Source organism: Oncorhynchus kisutch, linkage group LG13 (assembly GCF_002021735.2).
Source record: "Oncorhynchus kisutch isolate 150728-3 linkage group LG13, Okis_V2, whole genome shotgun sequence".
In the NCBI taxonomy this organism is placed as follows: Eukaryota; Metazoa; Chordata; class Actinopteri; order Salmoniformes; family Salmonidae; genus Oncorhynchus; species Oncorhynchus kisutch.
The window spans coordinates 10,748,774-10,771,019 of record NC_034186.2 but is presented as its reverse complement, the minus strand read 5'-3'; the positions used below and the strand labels follow the sequence as shown (position 1 = coordinate 10,771,019).

At 44.5% G+C, this 22,246-nt stretch overlaps 1 protein-coding gene across 1 annotated transcript in view; it reads left to right on the top strand.

Moving 5' to 3' along the window:
• Positions 1-22,246, top strand: part of hmcn1 (hemicentin 1) — a 238,272-nt gene that overhangs the window by 34,254 nt on the left and 181,772 nt on the right. Inside the window, exon 2 of the mRNA XM_031838031.1 lies at positions 13,438-13,508. Within this exon, the coding sequence (XP_031693891.1) occupies positions 13,438-13,508 (71 nt within the window). The remainder of the gene's footprint in view (positions 1-13,437; positions 13,509-22,246) is intronic.

The following is a 22,246-nucleotide window of genomic DNA, read 5'->3' as shown; positions in this document are numbered from 1 at the left end:
TAAACCACATATCATTAAACCACACGTCATTAAACCACACGTCATTAAACCACACGTCATTAAACCACATGTCATTAAACCATGTCATTAAACCACATATCATTAAACCACGTCATTAAACCACATGTCATTAAACCACATGTCATTAAACCACACGTCATTAAACCACACGTCATTAAACCACATGTCATTAAACCACATGTCATTAAACCACGTCATTAAACCACATGTTTACTCCGTTTGCTCCGAGGTGGCATAGCAGTTCAGACGTCTTTTGTCCTCGTCTTGTCGTGTCCTGTATATATATATATTTACAACTTTTTCACATACATTTTATTTTTATTTTCCATCAACTCATCTTCAAAACACTCTCCTGCAACCCGCCTCACCAATGTATATTTATAAAAAAGTATTATTTACCTCAGATCTGTAATCCTCCAAGAAGCTAGCCAGAAACTCCAGGAGGCTGGCCTGAAACTAGCCAGAAGCTAATCCAGAAGCTAGTTCAGAAGCTAGTTGGCTCCTTTACTGGCAAGTCGTTGGTGTTCAGCTAACCACGGTTTGTGGTCATCGGCTATCCTTTGGCTCGAAAGTCTATCGCCAGTTCTGTACGGCGCAGCGCGGCTCGGAGCGGAGCATACCGGACCAATTTTTCTCTCCATGTCCCTGGATTTCGACTGCTCTCTGGACATTCATGCCCGGATCTCACAGCTAGCTAGCTGCTATCCGTGTGACTGTCGGCCTTCGTCGATTCCGGAGCAAACATCAATTGTTCCGGAGCTAGCGGGCTCCGTCAATCACTCCTGAGTTCCATCAATCGCACCTGGGCTGCGGTCGCCTATCCGGACCCGTTTTGCTGCCTTCGCGGAGCCCCACCGGGCCTTCACAACTGGACTGCCGACGTTATCTACCCGAAGGAGTTATTCGGCTGGCTCCTCCGTCGCGACGTTACCTGAACGCCCATCTGCGGCCTGCTAACCGTTAGCTGTCTTACCGGCTGCTATCTGAATAGACAATCGGACAATTTTTTTATTTTTTATTTTAGTTTATTTTTTATTATTTTTTATTATTATTATTATGTTTTCTTCTTGGGCCTCTATAACTATATCTATTGTTTTTATTTTTGTTGTTGTTGTGTGATTTGGATTGATCCCCTCTACCACACGGAACCCCACTAATCTACTGACGGAGCGCAGGAGGTGGCTAACAACAGACCTCCATCCTATGCTAGCTTGCTACCGATGCCCTGGCTAGCTGTCTAAATCACCAACCAACCTCTCCACTCACCGGACCCTTTTGATCACTCGACTAAGCATGCCTCTCCTTAATGTCAATATGTCTTGTCCATTTCTGTTCTGGTTAGTGTTTATTGGCTTATTTCACTGTAGAGCCTCTAGTCCTGCTCACTATACCTTATCCAACCTATTAGTTCCACCACCCACACATGCAATGACATCTCCTGGTTTCAACGATGTTTCTAGAGACAATATCTCTCTCTTCATCACTCAATACCTAGGTTTACCTCCACTGTATTCACATCCTACCATACATTTGTCTGTACATTATACCTTGATGCTATTTTATCGCCCCCAGAAACCTCCTTTTACTCTATGTTCCAGACGTTCTAGACGACCAATTCTCATAGCTTTTAGCCGTACCCTTATTCTACTCCTCCTATGTTCCTCTGGCGATGTAGAGGTGAATCCAGGCCCTGCAGTGCCTAGCTCCACTCCTATTCCCCAGGCGCTCTCTTTTGACGACTTCTGTAACCGTAATAGCCTTGGTTTCATGCATGTTAACATTAGAAGCCTCCTCCCTAAGTTTGTTCTATTCACTGCTTTAGCACACTCTGCCAACCCGGATGTTCTAGCTGTGTCTGAATCCTGGCTTAGGAAGACCACCAAAAACTCAGACATTTTAATTCCAAACTACAACATTTTCAGACAAGATAGAACTGCCAAAGGGGGCGGTGTTGCAATCTACTGCAAAGATAGCCTGCAGAGTTCTGTCCTACTATCCAGGTCTGTACCCAAACAATTTGAACTTCTACTTTTAAAAATCCACCTCTCTAAAAACAAGTCTCTCACCGTTGCCGCCTGCTATAGACCACCCTCTGCCCCCAGCTGTGCTCTGGACACCATATGTGAACTGATTGCCCCCCATCTATCTTCAGAGTTAGACCTTAAACACGGGCACCCTCATAGATATCATCCTAACCAACTTCCCCTCTAAATACACCTCTGCTGTCTTCAACCAAGATCTCAGCGATCACTGCCTCATTGCCTGCATCCGTAATGGGTCAGCGGTCAAACGACCTCCACTCATCACTGTAAAACGCTCCCTGAAACACTTCTGCGAGCAGGCCTTTCTAATCGACCTGGCCGGGGTATCCTGGAAGGATATTGATCTCATCCCGTCAGTAGAGGATGCCTGGATATTTTTTTTAAATGCCTTCCTAACCATCTTAAATAAACATGCCCCATTTAAGAAATTTAGAACCAGGAACAGATATAGCCCTTGGTTCTCCCCAGACCTGACTGCCCTTAACCAACACAAAAACATCCTATGGCGTTCTGCATTAGCATCGAACTGTTCAGGGAAGCTAGAAATCATTATACACAGGCAGTTAGAAAAGCCAAGGCTAGCTTTTTCAAGCAGAAATTTGCTTCCTGCAACACTAACTCAAAAAAGTTCTGGGACACTGTAAAGTCCATGGAGAATAAGAACACCTCCTCCCAGCTGCCCACTGCACTGAAGATAGGAAACACTGTCACCACTGATAAATCCACCATAATTGAGAATTTCAATAAGCATTTTTCTACGGCTGGCCATGCTTTCCACCTGGCTACTCCTACCCCGGACAACAGCACTGCACCCCCAACAGCAACTCGCCCAAGCCTTCCCCATTTCTCCTTCTCCCAAATCCATTCAGCTGATGTTCTGAAAGAGCTGCAAAATCTGGACCCCTACAAATCAGCCGGGCTAGACAATCTGGACCCTTTCTTTCTAAAATTATCTGCCGAAATTGTTGCCACCCCTATTACTAGCCTGTTCAACCTCTCTTTCGTGTCGTCTGAGATTCCCAAAGATTGGAAAGCAGCTGCGGTCATCCCCCTCTTCAAAGGGGGGGACACTCTTGACCCAAACTGCTACAGACCTATATCTATCCTACCGTGCCTTTCTAAGGTCTTCGAAAGCCAAGTCAACAAACAGATTACCGACCATTTCGAATCTCACCATACCTTCTCTGCTATGCAATCCGGTTTCAGAGCTGGTCATGGGTGCACCTCAGCCACGCTCAAGGTCCTAAACGATATCTTAACCGCCATCGATAAGAAACATTACTGTGCAGCCGTATTCATTGATCTGGCCAAGGCTTTCGACTCTGTCAATCACCATATCCTCATCGGCAGACTCGACAGCCTTGGTTTCTCAAATGATTGCCTCGCCTGGTTCACCAACTACTTCTCTGATAGAGTTCAGTGTGTCAAATCGGAGGGTCTGCTGTCCGGACCTCTGGCAGTCTCTATGGGGGTGCCACAGGGTTCAATTCTTGGACCGACTCTCTTCTCTGTATACATCAATGAGGTCGCTCTTGCTGCTGGTGAGTCCCTGATCCACCTCTACGCAGACGACACCATTCTGTATACTTCCGGCCCTTCTTTGGACACTGTGTTAACAACCCTCCAGGCAAGCTTCAATGCCATACAACTCTCCTTCCGTGGCCTCCAATTGCTCTTAAATACAAGTAAAACTAAATGCATGCTCTTCAACCGATCGCTACCTGCACCTACCCGCCTGTCCAACATCACTACTCTGGACGGCTCTGACTTAGAATACGTGGACAACTACAAATACTTAGGTGTCTGGTTAGACTGTAAACTCTCCTTCCAGACCCATATCAAACATCTCCAATCCAAAGTTAAATCTAGAATTGGCTTCCTATTTCGCAACAAAGCATCCTTCACTCATGCTGCCAAACATACCCTTGTAAAACTGACCATCCTACCAATCCTCGACTTTGGCGATGTCATTTACAAAATAGCCTCCAATACCCTACTCAACAAATTGGATGCAGTCTATCACAGTGCAATCCGTTTTATCACCAAAGCCCCATATACTACCCACCATTGCGACCTGTACGCTCTCGTTGGCTGGCCCTCGCTTCATACTCGTCGCCAAACCCACTGGCTCCATGTCATCTACAAGACCCTGCTAGGTAAAGTCCCCCCTTATCTCAGCTCGCTGGTCACCATAGCATCTCCCACCTGTAGCACACGCTCCAGCAGGTATATCTCTCTAGTCACCCCCAAAACCAATTCTTTCTTTGGCCGCCTCTCCTTCCAGTTCTCTGCTGCCAATGACTGGAACGAACTACAAAAATCTCTGAAACTGGAAACACTTATCTCCCTCACTAGCTTTAAGCACCAACTGTCAGAGCAGCTCACAGATTACTGCACCTGTACATAGCCCACCTATAATTTAGCCCAAACAACTACCTCTTACCCAACTGTATTTAATTTTTATTTATTTATTTATTTTGCTGCTTTGCACCCCATTATTTTTTTTATTTCTACTTTGCACATTCTTCCATTGCAAAACTACCATTCCAGTATTTTACTTGCTATATTGTACTTACTTTGCCATCATGGCCTTTTTTGCCTTTACCTCCCTTCTCACCTCATTTGCTCACATTGTATATAGACTTGTTTATACTGCATTATTGACTGTATGTTTGTTTTTACTCCATGTGTAACTCTGTGTCGTTTTATCTGTCGAACTGCTTTGCTTTATCTTGGCCAGGTCGCAATTGTAAATGAGAACTTGTTCTCAACTTGCCTACCTGGTTAAATAAAGGTAAAATAAATAAATAAATAAATGTCATTAAACCACATGTCATTAAACCACGTCATTAAACCACACGTCATTAAACCACATGTCATTAAACCACATGTCATTAAACCACGTCATTAAACCACACGTCATTAAACCACATGTCATTAAACCACACATCATTAAACCACATGTCATTAAACCACGTCATTAAACCACATCATTAAACCACACGTCATTAAACCACATGTCATTAAACCACATGTCATTAAACAACATGTCATTAAACCACATGTCATTAAACCACGTCATTAAACCACATATCATTAAACCACATGTCATTAAACCACATATCATTAAACCACACGTCATTAAACCACACGTCATTAAACCACACGTCATTAAACCACACGTCATTAAACCACACGTCATTAAACCACACGTCATTAAACCACATGTCATTAAACCATGTCATTAAACCACATATCATTAAACCACGTCATTAAACCACATGTCATTAAACCACATGTCATTAAACCACACGTCATTAAACCACACGTCATTAAACCACACGTCATTAAACCACATGTCATTAAACCACATGTCATTAAACCACACGTCATTAAACCACACGTCATTAAACCACACGTCATTAAACCACATGTCATTAAACCACATGTCATTAAACCACATGTCATTAAACCACACGTCATTAAACCACATGTCATTAAACCACACGTCATTAAACCACATGTCATTAAACCACATGTCATTAAACCACACGTCATTAAACCACATGTCATTAAACCACACGTCATTAAACCACATGTCATTAAACCACGTCATTAAACCACATCATTAAACCACACGTCATTAAACCACATGTCATTAAACCACACGTCATTAAACCATGTCATTAAACCACATGTCATTAAACCATGTCATTAAACCACATATCATTAAACCACGTCATTAAACCACGTCATTAAACCACACGTCATTAAACCACATGTCATTAAACCACATGTCATTAAACCACACGTCATTAAACCACATGTCATTAAACCACATGTCATTAAACCACACGTCATTAAACCACGTCATTAAACCACGTCATTAAACCACGTCATTAAACCACATGTCATTAAACCACACGTCATTAAACCACGTCATTAAACCACGTCATTAAACCACGTCATTAAACCACGTCATTAAACCACACGTCATTAAACCACATCGTTAAACCACACGTCATTGAACCCCATCATTAAACCACACGTCATTGAACCCCATATCATTACACCACATTATTAACCCACATGTCTCATAAACAATTCAGAATCGTCTTCTGAATGTCTTCTTGAGTTTATGTCTCTGTGTGCAACAACAGAGTGTGGCCACACGACCCAGTATAACCACTAACCACAGAGCTGATCATGGTTGGACCGAAGGTTAAGATTAGTGGTCCTTGTGGTCACTGAATGGTCGTATTGTCACACTGCTTGTTTGTGGAGCTCTGTGATTTGTTCCTTTTATAGAAAGGAGTAATTGTACATTCGGACGTTCAGAGCTTCGCCTTGAGGAATGTAAAAAAAGGAAAACAAATGTTCTATGCTGTTAATGTGAATGCTTCCACAGCGACATAAACTCTGGCATGTGGCGAGGGGGTGGGGTGGGGGTGGGGGGAGGGTGGGGGGGTCTGAGACGGAGGGTGTCTGTGGTGAGGGGAGTTTGATATTAGTTTCCCAGACTGCTCTATTCAGTGTGACATTTTTGGACTTGTCTTGTACACAGGAAGGAGGAAGAGTGTCTGGGCTAAAGGGCCTTTTGTTACGTTCTATTTTGAGTTTCTTGACATTTTCAAACTCCTGGAAGCCTGGGAAACACTTAGTTTTTAAACAAACACACACATTGGATTGAAAATAAATACAATAATGACTGACCTTTCTATGGATGGGTCTTCAAAATTCCCTGGCTGCCATTTTATGTGGAAATAGACAGTCCGAATGAGACGTTCCACGGACGAATGTGAGAGTGATTCCCAGTGAATTAGCCCAAGCTGGATGTCATAGGAGGTGAATTATGTGTGTGTGTGTGTGTGTCTGAAATTGTGTGTGCGCGGTGTCTCTGCGCATGTTCATGCATGTGTGTGTTTGTGTGTATGTAACTTCGGAGGAGGTGAAATTAAGATTGTGCTGGAAAGCTGCCCAGTTTGTTCCATCCCATTAGCCTCTCTGTTAGTGTTTAAGCATGCATGCGATTTGCGGGGTACGCTAATTTGGCTAACTAGCATTACCTCAGATAACCACGATGAGAATGCAAAGGTTTACAAGAAACAACAACAACCGGAACCAGAGTCATCTGTTTTCATTTGTTTACCTCATGCAACTTGAATCATCCTCCGCCTGTCTCTTACACGCTCAAGACAAAGAAAGTAGAAAAAAGGATGAGAGATGTTCTTCTGAGCAGATCAACATTTGGCCCATTGTTTAGGGTGGATTCTCTCTCTCCTTTTTTGAATCTCTCTGGTCAGACTTCAGAGCATTCCTTCAGACTGAGTTCACACACGTGTCCCTGTTTACGCCACTAACCCACCGACCGATGTGTTCTTCTTTATCATCACAGAGAGAAAACACTAAAACCTCTTCCTGTGTTATGTCTAATGGCTGAGAGGCTGCCCCAGGACTAACTGCTGAAGGGAACACTGGAGCATCACCACTGTTTCATTTCTTTTCTGATCAGAACATGAGCATCTTTATTGGGACACACAATGGTGGCCTATATAGGTCTAAATGAGTAAAAGGCTTAAGGGCTTAAACAAGCAGACTCTGTGACCCCTGTGGACCAGAGAAGTTTCTTTATGAAGCCCTGGTCTAGTTATCAGAGCAGAAGAGCCACGGCTTTGGTGTGCCTTCTGTGACACCATGTACTGTACCGGTATGTAGAGGTTGGGCCAGTAGCAGTGTCTTCTACACCTGCATTGCTTGCTGTTTGGGGTTTTAGGCTGGGTTTCTGTACAGCACTTTGAGATATCAGCTGATGTACGAAGGGCTATATAAATAAATTTGATTTGATTTGATTCTTAACCTGGCCACAGTTCTGTTTCTGCTATCTTGTCAGCTCCTTGTCACTCAGTCAGACCAAACATGACGATTCAATAAGGAATAACAGAGAGCAGAAATAGACTCCCTTTGATTTAATTAGAGAGCAGAAATAGACACCCTTTGATTTAACTAGGTAAGTCAGTTTAGAACAAATTCTTATTTTACAATGACAGCCTACCCCAGCCAAACCCTCCCCAAACCTGGACAGCACAGAATTGAACCAGGGTCTGTAATGACACCTCTAGCACTGAGATGCAATGCCTTAGACCACTGCGCCACTCAGGCTCCCTACTGTATACAGGGTTATTTGACTAAGCTTGGGCAGTATACCATGTACCGGGGTATTTGGAAATAGCCAAGGGATGGTTTCCCAATACCATCAATACTGTTTAAACAATTTATTTGAAGTTTTTCAATACATTTGAATATTCGTAGCTACTTTTATTAAGTAAAAGCCTGACGCCAACTTGTGCAATACATGAGGAGATAAAGCAGATGGCGTTCTTCATTTCACCTGTCACATTATTTTACATTATGGAGCTTAACGTCGTTCCCCAGAACAGTTGAGTCAGTCACGTGTTTGTCTGTAAATAGCACAACGGGAGAAAGCGGGAGTGGGGGAGTCCAGATATGTATTTGGTTTAACTGGCTAGTTAGCTAGCTATGTTCAAATCAAATCACATTTTATTTGTCACATACACATGGTTAGCAGATGTTAATGCGAGTGTAGCGAAATGCTTGTGCTTCTAGTTCCGACAATGCAGTAATATCCAACGAGTAATCTAACCTAACAATTTCACAACAACTACCTTACACACACAAGTGTAAAGGAATGTACATAAAAAAATATATGAATGAGTGATGGTATAGAACGACATAGGCAAGATGCAGTAGATGGTATAGAGTACAGTATATACATATGAGATGAGTAATGTAGTGTATGTAAACATAAAAGTGGCATTGTTTAAAGTGGCTAGTGATACATTACATCAAGATGGCAAGATGCAGTAGATGGTATAGAGTACAGTATATACATATGAGATGAGTAATGTAGGGTATGTAAACATTATATGAAGTGGCATTGTTTAAAGTGGCTAGTGATACATTTATAACATCAATTTTTCCATTATTAAAGTGGCTGGAGTTGAGTCAGTATGTTGGCAGCAGCCACTCAATGTTAGTGATGACTGTTTAACAGTCTAATGGCCTTGAGATAGAAGTTGTTTTTCAGTCTCTCGGTCCCAGCTTTGATGCACCTGTACTGACATCGCCTTCTGGATGATAGCGGGGTGAACAGGCAGTGGCTCGGGTGGGTGTTGTCCTTGGTGATCTTTTTGGCCTTCCTGTGACATCGGGTGGTGAAGGTGTCCTGGAGGGCAGGTAGTTTGCCCCCAGTGATGCGTTGTGCAGACCTCACTACCCTCTGGAGAGCCTTCCGGTTATGGGCGGAGCAGTTGCCGTACCAGGCGGTGATACAGCCCGACAGGATGCTCTCGATTGTGCATCTGTAAAAGTTTGTGAGTGTTTTTGGTGACAAGCTGAATTTCTTCAGCCTCCTGAAGTTGAAGAGGCGCTGCTGCGCCTTCTTCACCACACTGTCTGTGTGGGTGGACCATTTCAGTTTGTCCGTGATGTGTACGCCGAGGAACTTAAAACTTTCTAACCTCTCTACTACTGTTCCATCGATGTGGATAGGGGGGTGCTCCCTCTGCTGTTTCCTGAAGTCCACGATCATCTCCTTTGTTTTGTTGACGTTGAGTGTGAGGTTATTTTCCTGACACCACAATCCGAGCGCCCTCACCTCCTCCCTGTAGGCCGTCTCGTCGTTGTTGATAATCAAGCCTACCACTGTAGTGTCATCTGCAAACTTGATGACTGATTGGAGATGTGCATGGCCACGCAGTCGTTTCGTTGGGCTGTAGTGGAGCAGGTTGAGAGGTTCAAGTTCCTTGGTGTCCAGATTAACAAAAAACTAGAATGGTCCAAACACATCAAGAAAGTCGTGAAGAGGGCACGACAAAGGCCTATTCCCCCTCAGGAAACTTAAAAGATTTGGCATGGGTCCTGAGATCCTCAAAAGGTTCTACAGCTGCAACATCGAGAGTATCCTGACTGGTTTGATCACTGCCAGGTACTGCAACTGCTCGGCCTCTGACCGCAAGGTACTTCAGAGGGTAGTGCGTAAGGCCCAGTACATCACTGGGGCTAACCTGCCTGCCATCCAGGACCTCTACACCAGGCGGTGTCAGAGGAAGGCCCTAACAGTTTTCACCCCCAAGCTATAAGACTCCTGAACAGGTAATCAAATGGTTACCCGGACTATTTGCATTGTGTGCCCCCCCCCAACCCCTCTTTTACGCTGCTGCTACTCTCTGTTTATCTTATATGCATAGTCACATTAACTACACATTCATGTACATACTACCTCAATTGGGCCGACCAACCAGTGCTCCCGCACAGCCGCTAACCGGGATATCTGCATTGTGTCCCACTACCCACCACCCACCAACCCCTCTTTTACGCTACTGCTTACTCTCTGTTTATCATATATGCATAGTCACTTTAACTATATCTACATGTACATACTACCTTAATCAGCCTGACTAACCGGTGTCTGTATGTAGCCTCGCTACTATTATAACCTCGCTACTGTATATAGCCTGTCTTTTTACTGTTGTTTTATTTCTTTACTTACCTATTGTTCACCTAATAGATTTTTGCACTGTTGGTTAGAGCCTGTAAGTAAGCATTTCACTGTAAGGTCTACCTACACTTGTTGTATTCAGCGCACGGGATTTGGATGAGTTATCTGAACAGCTGCTACTGCTGCTATCTTGATTTCCTTGCATTTTTTCTCCACTCCTTTCTCGGCCAGTCAGTCTGCTCCTCCCCCCTCTTTTCCCGAGCACAACAGGCAGTTCTGTTCGGAGCCAAACACATTTCCCTGTTAGTTTTAAATGGCGTCTTTCTTTGATCGGCCCAAATGGTCCTTCTCTCTCTCTCCACAACTGCCAAAATCTAGATCCCTCTCGGCTTGTTATACTTTACATTATTAAAGAATTTTAAAAGTATTTGTTTGTACAGTGCTTTCATAAGGACGATTGATGTTATTTGCTGTCGGTTGCTGTGAAAATAAACGTCAAAGAAATATTGCTGATTATTAGCAATGAAGTTTCCTCAGATCTTTCTGTTGCCAGGATGTATGGTGCAGAGTTGTGCTGACTTTTAAAGCTTAACATTATATAAAACAAATGTAAGAATGTGTAGACTTTGAAACGGAATTGTCCTCAATATTCTGCTGTCGAGAAGTGGAGAATTGCCCAGTTTCATGAAATATCAGAGTTAAAAAACCCCAAAACAGAATATCTAGGATGTATCAGTCAGTCCTACCACCAGCTATTACCTTATCATCAGAGCAGAACGCCCACTGGCCTATAATTTCTGTTGTGAAAGTAATTTGTAGGTTTTTAACCCCTTGGTACTTCTGGGGCTCTGTGTTTCAGTCAACCCTCCCAGTAGGTGGCGCTAGTGCAGAGCCCTCGCCAGAATTCTCAGTAGCTATGTTTCCATTAACTTCTCCTGTGATTTTTTTGTTGACTTTTAGACAGTTAGCATGGAAAGTAGATGTAACAATTACCTGCTACGGTGCGTTTCCATTCAACTGTCTTGCGTCAATAAAAACAGCTGGACCTACTGTAATTACGTCACACCTAAAAATATAAATACATCCGCAAAAATGCAGAATGTTGAAAAAAAAACGAAATGGTTGAAGTGATTCCATTATCCATTTATGCAAATTGCGTGTTTATAGCCTACATCTGCAACAGCCTGGATGCCCTCCCACCTATCTGTTTCATGTCTCAGGTAGCCCGTGAAAGCCAGCATGAATAGAATACAAGAATTTGCCATATTTGAATAATTCTCGTTTGCCAACATATCGCTACGGTCCGTACCATGGTGAAACTTGCACTCCTGTAAATCTGAAATAATTGGATGGTGAAACTTGCATCCAGCCAACCAGAAAAGCAAGGCGAAGCCATTCAGGCATTCTTGGAAATCAAGACTATCCTGGCCCTGAAAATAAAGATAATTTTTTATAGATTAACATTTTGATGAGACTGAGAAAAAGACTGAAACACAAGTGAGCTGAGTAGAAGCGTTTCGACTACAAACCAACCAAAGCTGACTGTAGAACAGAGTCTTCTCCACAGTTGGAGAAAAAAGGTACATGCTGATGTCACTCACCCTCTGGGGCTTTTATAACTGGTTTTATAACTGGTGAAGCAGAAAGGATGTCCTCACGCCGAACCCCGGCTGGCCATGACACAAGAGCATACCTGAGCCGTAAGGTCTTCCCCCAGAGCTGCAGAACAGCTGACTGCCTGGGGGAGGAGAGGAGGGATGCAGGGATGAAGGAAGGGTAGAGGTGGAGGGAGGGGAATGGGAACATTATTAATGAGAACATGTTGGCCTTTTGTAACGGAGCCATTGCCAATTAGTGTCAGTGGGGGTTGCCGTGAGACAGGCCTTTATTGGATGGTGTTAGCAGTGGAGTTCCACAGCTAGGATCAGCTCATCCATTCCGTGTGTTGTGTTCAGGCTGGAAATCAGTTTGAAAGAGTTGCAACATGTGGAACATTCATTCAGAGGTGAAATGTTCATAGGTTTCCATAAGCATTTTTTATGAGAATGGCTTGGCCTCCGATCGGCTCAGTCAGAGTATCATTCTGGACTTTTTCCTCCTATGCTTTTGCTAGATTTTTTTTATATCTGAAAATGAACTAAGATATTGTACCACGTAAACCATGTGAAATGTGGTTCAATTGCCATGTTCTTTGTCTCATGATGACGGGAAAATGATTGCGGTTGACTATTAAAACTCCTCTACCACGCAAGCCTTTGATCTGTCGTCCAGTAATGTTGACCTCACAATAACACATTTTCATGTTCCAAGTTATTGTAAGTTCCACTTCCTTGTGTTTCATCGACCCTCTAATCGTAGTTGGGATAGGCACATGAGAAAGGCCATGTGAGCCATGATAGGCTTGTGAAAGAGAGCATTGAAGTTCCTCCAGAGCTGGGGTCTCCTTATCAATTCCAAAGCAACTCCTCTGTGCCTGCATGGCGCGCCTACCCAGACACTGCCCTCCCGGATACTGTGCGTACGTGTGTGAATGGGCAAATATTTAGAGCCGAAAAGGGCCTCATTTCAGCATAGCCCATTTGAAGATGCAAAATGGAAATCTCTTCCCTCTCATCACAAACACATGCAGTGTGGAGGGATGGATCTGGTTTCCTGAGTGTTTACAGGAAGCTCCCTGTCACACCAGTTCAAACTGTGACATTTGAACTTGGACGTCTGCACAAATATTTGGCCACAGTCAGGAATTCAGACCAAGAAACTATGTCAATTATTCATTCTAATAGGGCTATTAGTCTAAAACATTATACATCATGTTCTGGCTGTCTGTAATGTTTAATGTATCTTGTTTCTTTGCAGAAATAGGACCGGTAACCATCACAACGGATCCAAAGAAGTTTCAGTTTGAACTGAGGGAGCTGTACGTCCAGGTGGGTTCAGCAGTTTATGACCTCCGGCCTCTGACATTTTAGATTGTGGACCCTTCTATAGATCAGAACATTGATCATATAGATCATAAAGCCCTCAGTTATACAGAGCTGTTGCCTTTGGGTTTGTCTGAAAGTTGACCATACTGGATGCATAACAACATTCCCTTGAAACCTTGGTTTGTTTTACTTCCTCATTTTCCATAGCCGTCGCAAACACATATCTTAACAGAAATGACATATCTAAACAAAAGTAACACATATCTTAACAGAAATGACATATCTAAACAAAAGTAACACATATCTTAACAAACACATATTGTTACGAACCGGTCATAGCCCGTAACAAAGAAGGAGACAACGAGAAGATAAGGAAATGACAAACATATTTATTAAATAAAGTAAACTATACACCATTAACAATGGTGTGTGTAGTCAATAGTGTAAGTGAGTGGATGTGTGCTTAGATGGTGATAATGAGGGGTGTTGAAACAAAAACAACTAACTAAAATAAACTAACACAAAGAAGCCAACAGTGTGTCTGCGTGGAGAGAGTCTCCTCGATGTATTGGGGGAAGGTGTATTTATCCCCGGGACACACCTGGGCACAGGTGTCCTATTTCGCTGATGACCCTTCCAGCTCCGCCCACCGACATCATATTAAGGAAAACAAGAGCAAAGAGAAATAATTTGGCAGTAGGAGGGTTGTTACATTATCTAAACAAAAATAACATATATCTAAATAAACATATATCAACTGAGTCAGAGAGCCAAACAGAGCAACACGAAATCCAAATTCTCCTGCAATCGCTCAGAGGAAGGGAAGAGAGGGAGGAAGTTGTCTTGCGATTGGTGGTTATCACCTCTCTATATGGTATTCCATTATTTGAACAATGCTGCTGAAGTGCTTCACTGAAACACAGATTTGTCTCTCAGCAGTATCAGTATCTGAGCAGACCAATGACAGATGAGTGATTTGTGTCTGGGAGCAAAAGGAGCTCTGAGGTGAAACCAGTAGCTAGCATTCAGATACTGCAGTTAGCTGCCCTGCGAGGGGACATCCTTGCCATGTGCTTGTGCTTGTGCATCCTTGCCATGTGCTTGTGCATCCTTGGCGTGTGCTAGCTTGTGTTTGGCGTGTGAGTGGGTTGTTCTGGGCAACACAGTACCCCCATAGAGATCCATGAGCTTCCTTTTACAGGACTATGCTAGGCTATCCTCTCCTCACCCTGGTTGTCACCTGTCATTTCACCTGTCATATACATCATTGGGTCAGGCCTTTCAATGTCCAGTAGGCTAACCTCAGGTTGGTTGTTGAGATCTGTATATAGTACCTTTTTTTCGATCCCATATTTTGTTACTGTAGAGGGGTATGAGAGTACACATACAGGGGGTGATAGGGGTATGGGGGTGGGGAGGATTCTTTGACGGAGGGTGGGGGTGTTAGGGAGTGGAGGAGAGGAGTTCTCCTCACATTCCATCCCTCTGGTCTAGAAACAGGGATCAGTCAGTTCCAGATGTTCCTCCTGGCATCCAGTGCTCCCCTCAGACAGACACGTGCCTCCTAGAATGCTCCAGAGGACAGCTCCCCTGACCCCACAGAGAGAGTGGGGAGGGGGAAGAAAGAGAGCTCTGTAGCCGGGAAAAGAGAGAGAGAGAGAGTGGGGTGGGTGGGTGGATAGAGGTGAGTGAGAGAGTGGGGTGGGTGGGTGGATAGAGGTAAGTGAGAGAGTGGGGTGGGTGGGTGGATAGAGGTGAGTGAGAGAGTGGGGTGGGTGGGTGGATAGAGGTGAGTGAGAGAGTGGGGTGGGTGGGTGGATAGAGGTGAGTGAGAGAGTGGGGTGGGTGGGTGGATAGAGGTGAGTGAGAGAGTGGGGTGGGTGGGTGGATAGAGGTGAGTGAGAGAGTGGGGTGGGTGGGTGGATAGAGGTGAGTGAGAGAGTGGGGTGGGTGGGTGGATAGAGGTGAGTGAGAGAGTGGGGTGGGTGGGTGGATAGAGGTGAGTGAGAGAGTGGGGTGGGTGGGTGGATAGAGGTGAGTGAGAGAGTGGGGTGGGTGGGTGGATAGAGGTGAGTGAGAGAGTGGGGTGGGTGGGTGGATAGAGGTGAGTGAGAGAGTGGGGTGGGTGGGTGGATAGAGGTGAGTGAGAGAGTGGGGTGGGTGGGTGGATAGAGGTGAGTGAGAGAGTTGGGTGGGTGGGTGGGTGGATAGAGGTGAGTGAGAGAGTGGGGTGGGTGGGTGGATAGAGGTGAGTGAGAGAGTGGGGTGGGTGGGTGGATAGAGGTGAGTGAGAGAGTGGGGTGGGTGGGTGGATAGAGGTGAGTGAGAGAGTGGGGTGGGTGGGTGGATAGAGGTGAGTGAGAGAGTGGGGTGGGTGGGTGGATAGAGGTGAGTGAGAGAGTGGGGTGGGTGGGTGGATAGAGGTGAGTGAGAGAGTGGGGTGGGTGGGTGGATAGAGGTGAGTGAGAGAGTGGGGTGGGTGGATGGATAGAGGTGAGTGAGAGAGTGGGGTGGGTGGATGGATAGAGGTGAGTGAGAGAGTGGGGTGGGTGGGTGGATAGAGGTGAGTGAGAGAGTGGGGTGGGTGGGTGGATAGAGGTGAGTGAGAGAGTGGGGTGGGTGGGTGGATAGAGGTGAGTGAGAGAGTGGGGTGGGTGGGTGGATAGAGGTGAGTGAGAGAGTGGGGTGGGTGGGTGGATAGAGGTGAGTGAGAGAGTGGGGTGGGTGGATGGATAGAGGTGAGAGAGAGAGTGGGGTGGGTGGATGGATAGAGGTGAGTGAGAGAGTGGGGTGGGTGGATGGATAGAGGTGAGTGAGAGAGTGGGGTGGGTGGGTGGATAGAGGTGAGTGAGAGAGTGGGGTGGGTGGGTGGATAGAGGTGAGTGAGAGAGTGGGGTGGGTGGGTGGATAGAGGTGAGTGAGAGAGTGGGGTGGGTGGGTGGGTGGATAGAGGTGAGTGAGAGAGTGGGGTGGGTGGGTGGGTGGATAGAGGTGAGTGAGAGAGTGGGGTGGGTGGGTGGATAGAGGTGAGTGAGAGAGTGGGGTGGGTGGGTGGGTGGATAGAGGTGAGTGAGAGAGTGGGGTGGGTGGGTGGATAGAGGTGAGTGAGAGAGTGGGGTGGGTGGGTGGATAGAGGTGAGTGAGAGAGTGGGGTGGGTGGGTGGGTGGATAGAGGTGAGTGAGAGAGTGGGGTGGGTGGGTGGATAGACAGCAACAGAGAATAAGAGGCAAATGTAAGAGACTTTAAGATGGACAGCAGAATACAATATATTATTTCAGTTCATGTCAAACCTATCAAATTCTATATATGTACACTAACGTTCAAAAGTTTGGGGTCACTTAGAAATGTCCTTGTTTTTGAAAGAAAAGCAATTTTTTTGTCTATTAAAATAACATAAAATTTATCAGAAATACAGTGTAGACATTGTTAATGTTATAAATGACTATTGTATCTGGAAACTGCTGATTTTTTATGGAATATCTACATAGGCATACAGAGGCCCATAATCAGCAACCACCACTCCTGTGTTCCAATGGCACGTTGTGTTAGCTAATCCAATGGCACGTTGTGTTAGCTAATCCAAGTTTATCATTTTTAAAGGCTATTTGACCATTAGAATACCCTTTTGCAATTATGATATGAAGGCTATTCCATGCGAGAAATTGCCAAGAAACTGAAGATCTCGTACAATGCTGTGTACTACTCAGAACAGCGCAAACTGGCTCTAACAGAATAGAAAGAGGAGTGGGAGGCCCCGGTGCACAACTGAGCAAGAGGACAAGTACATTAGAGTTTCTAGTTTGAGAAGTCCTCAAATGGCAGCTTCATTAAATACTACCCACAAAACACCAGTCTCAACATCAACAGTGAAGAGGTGACTCTGGGATGCTGGCCTTCTAGGCAGAATTGCAAAGAAAAAGCCATACTTCAGACTGGCCAATAAAAAGAAAAGATTAAGATGGGCAAAATAACACAAACACTGGACAGAGGAACTGTGAAGAGTCGCCTCTTCACTGTTGACGTTGAGACTAGTGTTTTGTGGGTACAACATTAACAATGTCTACACCCTATTTCTGATTAATTCTATGTTATTTTAATGGACAAAAAATGTGCTTTTCTTTCAAAAACAAGAACATTTCTGACTGACCTCAAACTTTTGAACGGTAGTGTATATCATTATAAACTGGGTGGTTTGAACACTGAATGGCTGACAGTCATGGTATATTATAGGTATTTTTTGATAACCTTTATTTAACTTGGCAAGTCAGTTAAGAACAAATTCTTATAAAAATTCTTATTTTCAATGACAGCCGAGGAACAGTGCCTTGTTCAGGGGTAGAACAACATATTTTTACCTTGTCAGCTGTGGGATTTGATCTTGCAAACTTTTGTTTACTGGCCCAACTCTCTAACTACTAGGCTACCTGCAACCCCACATGACAACACATTTATTTTTACTGCTCTAATTACTTTAATGACCACTTTATAATAGCACTGAGGCACCTCTGGGGTTTGTGGTACATGACCTATATACCACAGCTTAGGGCTGTATCCAGGCACTCCGCGTTGCGTCGTGCTTAAGAATAGCCCTTAGCTGTGGTATATTGGCCATATACCACACCCACTCGTGCCTTATTGCTTAATTATATCACTATGAAAAGACCCCTATGGTAACACGCTTTTATAAAGCTAGATAATGCATGCAGCAGGGACGTGCAGTGAGGCCAGTGGCAGGGTAAGCACAGGGTATTATCAAAGCCAGATTTACTCACAAATAAACCTTGATGAAGCCCAAGTTCACCGTACAACAGATAGCTCCAACAACCAGAGTGACATAGGCTATTAACTGAAATTTACCCAAAATCTAACCAAATGTAAATACCGATGTAGCCAAGATACACAAGCGATAGCCTCTGATGGAGGCATATTTTAAACGTAGATTTTTTTTATTTTGCCTTTATTTAACTAGGCAAGTCAGTTAAGAACAAATTCTAATTTACAATGATGGCCTACAACGGGCCAAACCTGGACGACGCTGGGCCCATTGTTCCCCGCCCTATGGGACTCCCAATCATGGCTGGATGTGATTTAATCCTGCAAAATTACATACTGCTCATATCACCTCAGCCATAGACCGATGTAGCATCCACAGTTACAACTGATATGTGGCACTAAAATAACAATATATAGACACATTTCATCTGAATAATTCACAACACAATCTCCATAGTAGGGATACATTTAAATATTATTTTTGGACGATATTATATATCGCTATTTGACTCCAATTATTTGTAAGGTAGTGTTAGCTAGCGCTAGTCAGCTGTGCCTGCGCCAAAACTCTGGTATTTTTCATCCTATAGCTTGTTCTCCATTTCTTTTTAAATAGTGAACCAACTTGTTTTCAGCATTTTTATTTACAAGACTGATCAAAACTTGATTTCTCATGGCTCTCTCTTGTCTTTCTGCAGCAGACATATAGTGAGCAATATGTTTGGAATATCGAATCGCAAAACAATTGCAGTATCGAATCGCAATACATACAGAATCCTGAGAATTGTATTACATTTCGTATCGGCACATACAGTAAGTATGGTGGTAATATTGTATTGTGAGGTCCCTGGCAATTCCTATCCCTACTCCATAGCCTTTCACAATGGATGAATAATTCTTCCAATGAGCGCAAAATACGCACACACATAATAATATTATTATGTAAAATATTATTACACACACATATATATAATAAATAAGGTTCTAATGAAATTTCCATATCAACAGTCGAAATGAACGGCTCCGACGCTCATTGGATGTGGCAGGGCTTGCAAACTATTACAGACTACAAAGGGAAGCACAGCCGCGAGCTGCCAAGTGACACGAGCATACCAGACGAGCTAAATAACTTCTATGCTCGCTTCGAGGCAAGTAACACTGAAACATGCATGAGAGCACCAACTGTTCCGGATGACTGTGTGATCACGTTCTCTGCAGCCGATGCGAGTAAGACCTTTAAACAGGTCAACATTCACAAGGCCGCTTATGCCAGACGGATTACCAGGACGTGTACTGCGAGCATTCGCTGACCAACTGGCAAGTGTCTTCACTGACGTTTTCAACTTCTCCCTGGTGAGTCAGTAAGACCAACATATTTCAAGCAGATCACCATAGTCCCTGTGCCCAAGAACACTAAGATAACCTGCCTAAATGACTACCGACCCATAGCACTCACATCTGTAGCCATGAAATGCTTTGAAAGGCTGGTCATGGCTCACATCAACACCATTATCCCAGAAACCCCACACCAACAGATCCACAGATGATGCAATCTCTATTGCACTCCACACTGCCCTTTCCCACCTGGACAAAAAGAACACCTATGTGAGAATGCTGTTCATTGACTGCAGCTCAGCGTTCAACACCATAGTGCCCTCAAAGCTCATCACTAAGCTAAGGACCCTGGGACTAAACAGCTCCCTCTGCAACTGGATCCTAGACTTCCTGATGGGCCGCCCCCAGGTGGTAAGAGTAGGTAACAACACATCCCCCACGCTGATCCTCAACACGGTGTTCCCTCACGGGTGCGTGCTCAGTCCCCTCCTGTACTCTGACACAACAGTGGTAGGCTTGATCACCGACAATGATGAGACAGCCTATAGGGAGGTGCCAGGACAACAACCTCTCCCTCAACATAATCAAGACAAAGGAGAGGATTGTGGACTACAAGAAAATCAGGACTTAGCACGCCCCCATTCTTATCAACAGGGCTGTAGTGGAGCAGGTTGAGAGCTTCTTGTTCCTTGGTGTCCACATCAACAACAAACTAACATGGTCCAAGCACACCAAGACAGTTGTGAACAGGGCACGACAAAACCTATCCCCCCTCAGGAGACTAAAAAGATTTGGCATGGGTCCTCAGATCCTCAAAAGATTTTACAGCTGCACCAACATTTGATTTGATTCGATTTGACTAAAAATGCAGTTCAAAACATCAGAACTAAATTCTGGCTTGATAAATCCAATGCATTCAAAGAGATGTTGTCTCTTCTCACAATTCAACAGTAGCCTAACCTGCAAATTGCAAAGGAGAATGAATTTAGGCCTTCCTTTACTTGTAAAGGAAGTGCAGTTGTCTGCTGAACCTCTCGGTGACAGCGTTGTAGAAGTCACTGCAGAACCCCATGTCCATTATTTTATTCTGCAGAACAGGTATTTTAGACACAACCCCAAGGCCACCTTCAGTTAAATTTTCACACTGACACAAAAAGTATTTCCCATTCTGATTACGTCTACAAAGCAAAAGAAAATGTCCAATATGTTGTAAAAGTTTGGGTAAAACGTATTAAAGGTGTGATATGCAGAAATCGCTCCACCATTTCCAGGTTGCTGAAATTCTAATATCAATCAAATGTATTTATAAATCCCATTTTACATCAGCAAATGTCACAAAGTGCTATACAGAATCCCAGCCTAAAACCCCAAACAGCAAGCAATGCAGACGTAGAAGCACGGTAATAGTTTGCCTAATTTCAGTTGATGTGACAAAACAATCAGCTAGCAGTGAGGGAGATGGTGGTTGCCTGTCAGCTAGCAGTGAGGGAGATGGTGGTTGCCTGTCAGCTAGCAGTGAGGGAGATGGTGGTTGCCTGTCAGCTAGCAGTGAGGGAGATGGTGGTTGCCTGTCAGCTAGCAGGGAGGGAGATGGTGGTTGCCTGTCAGCTAGCAGTGAGGGAGATGGTGGTTGCCTGTCAGCTAGCAGTAAGGGAGATGGTGGTTGCCTGTCAGCTAGCAGGGAGGGAGATGGTGGTTGCCTGTCAGCTAGCAGTGAGGGAGATGGTGGTTGCCTGTCAGCTAGCAGTGAGGGAGATGGTGGTTGCCTGTCAGCTAGCAGTGAGGGAGATGGTGGTTGCCTGTCAGCTAGCAGTGAGGGAGATGGTGGTTGCCTGTCAGCTAGCAGTGAGGGAGATGGTGGTTGCCTGTTAGCTAGCAGTGAGGGAGATGGTGGTTGCCTGTCAGCTAGCAGTGAGGTAGATGGTGGCTGTCATGTCCTGTGTGTAGAGCTCCTGTATACTGCCTCTGTTTGGTCTTAACTTTCATTGTAGTTTACTTTCCCCGCTTCGAACCTTCCAAATGGAGCTCATTACATTCTTCTATCTTGGAACATTTTTGAGGTGCAATAGTGTCAAATGTTCCATTTTTTTTTGCTAGACAGCTTTGTTCAGTTCAAGGGATGCAAGCGCCAAATTATGTAGACACGCCCAAATGTGCACAGCGTACCCCCGGCAATACCCACACAACATGTTTAGGCAATACGCATACGCAAAATAGGAAATTGTTTCAATGCAACGAATGAAGCTTCAAGCTAGGCAAAGCAGCGAGGCCTATGCTTACACTGACTGCACGTCACCGGGATGCAGTAAGTAGTCATTAACATTTAGGGCAAACAAATTACCAATCATCGACAACCTCTACAGGCTATTTATTTTAACCAGGCAAGTCAGTGTTAAGACCAAATTGTTATTTACAATGACAGCCTGTCCCGGCCCAAAATGGATGACACTGGGCCAATTGTGAGCCGCCCTATGGGACTCCCAATCAAGGCCGGATGTGATACAGCCTGGAATCAAACCAGGGACTGTAGTGATGCCTCTTGCACTGAGATATAGTGCCTTAGACCGCTGCGCCACTCGGGAGCTTTATCTACAACAGATCAGTTGCAGAGAGTCCTCTCTGCCCCAGTCCA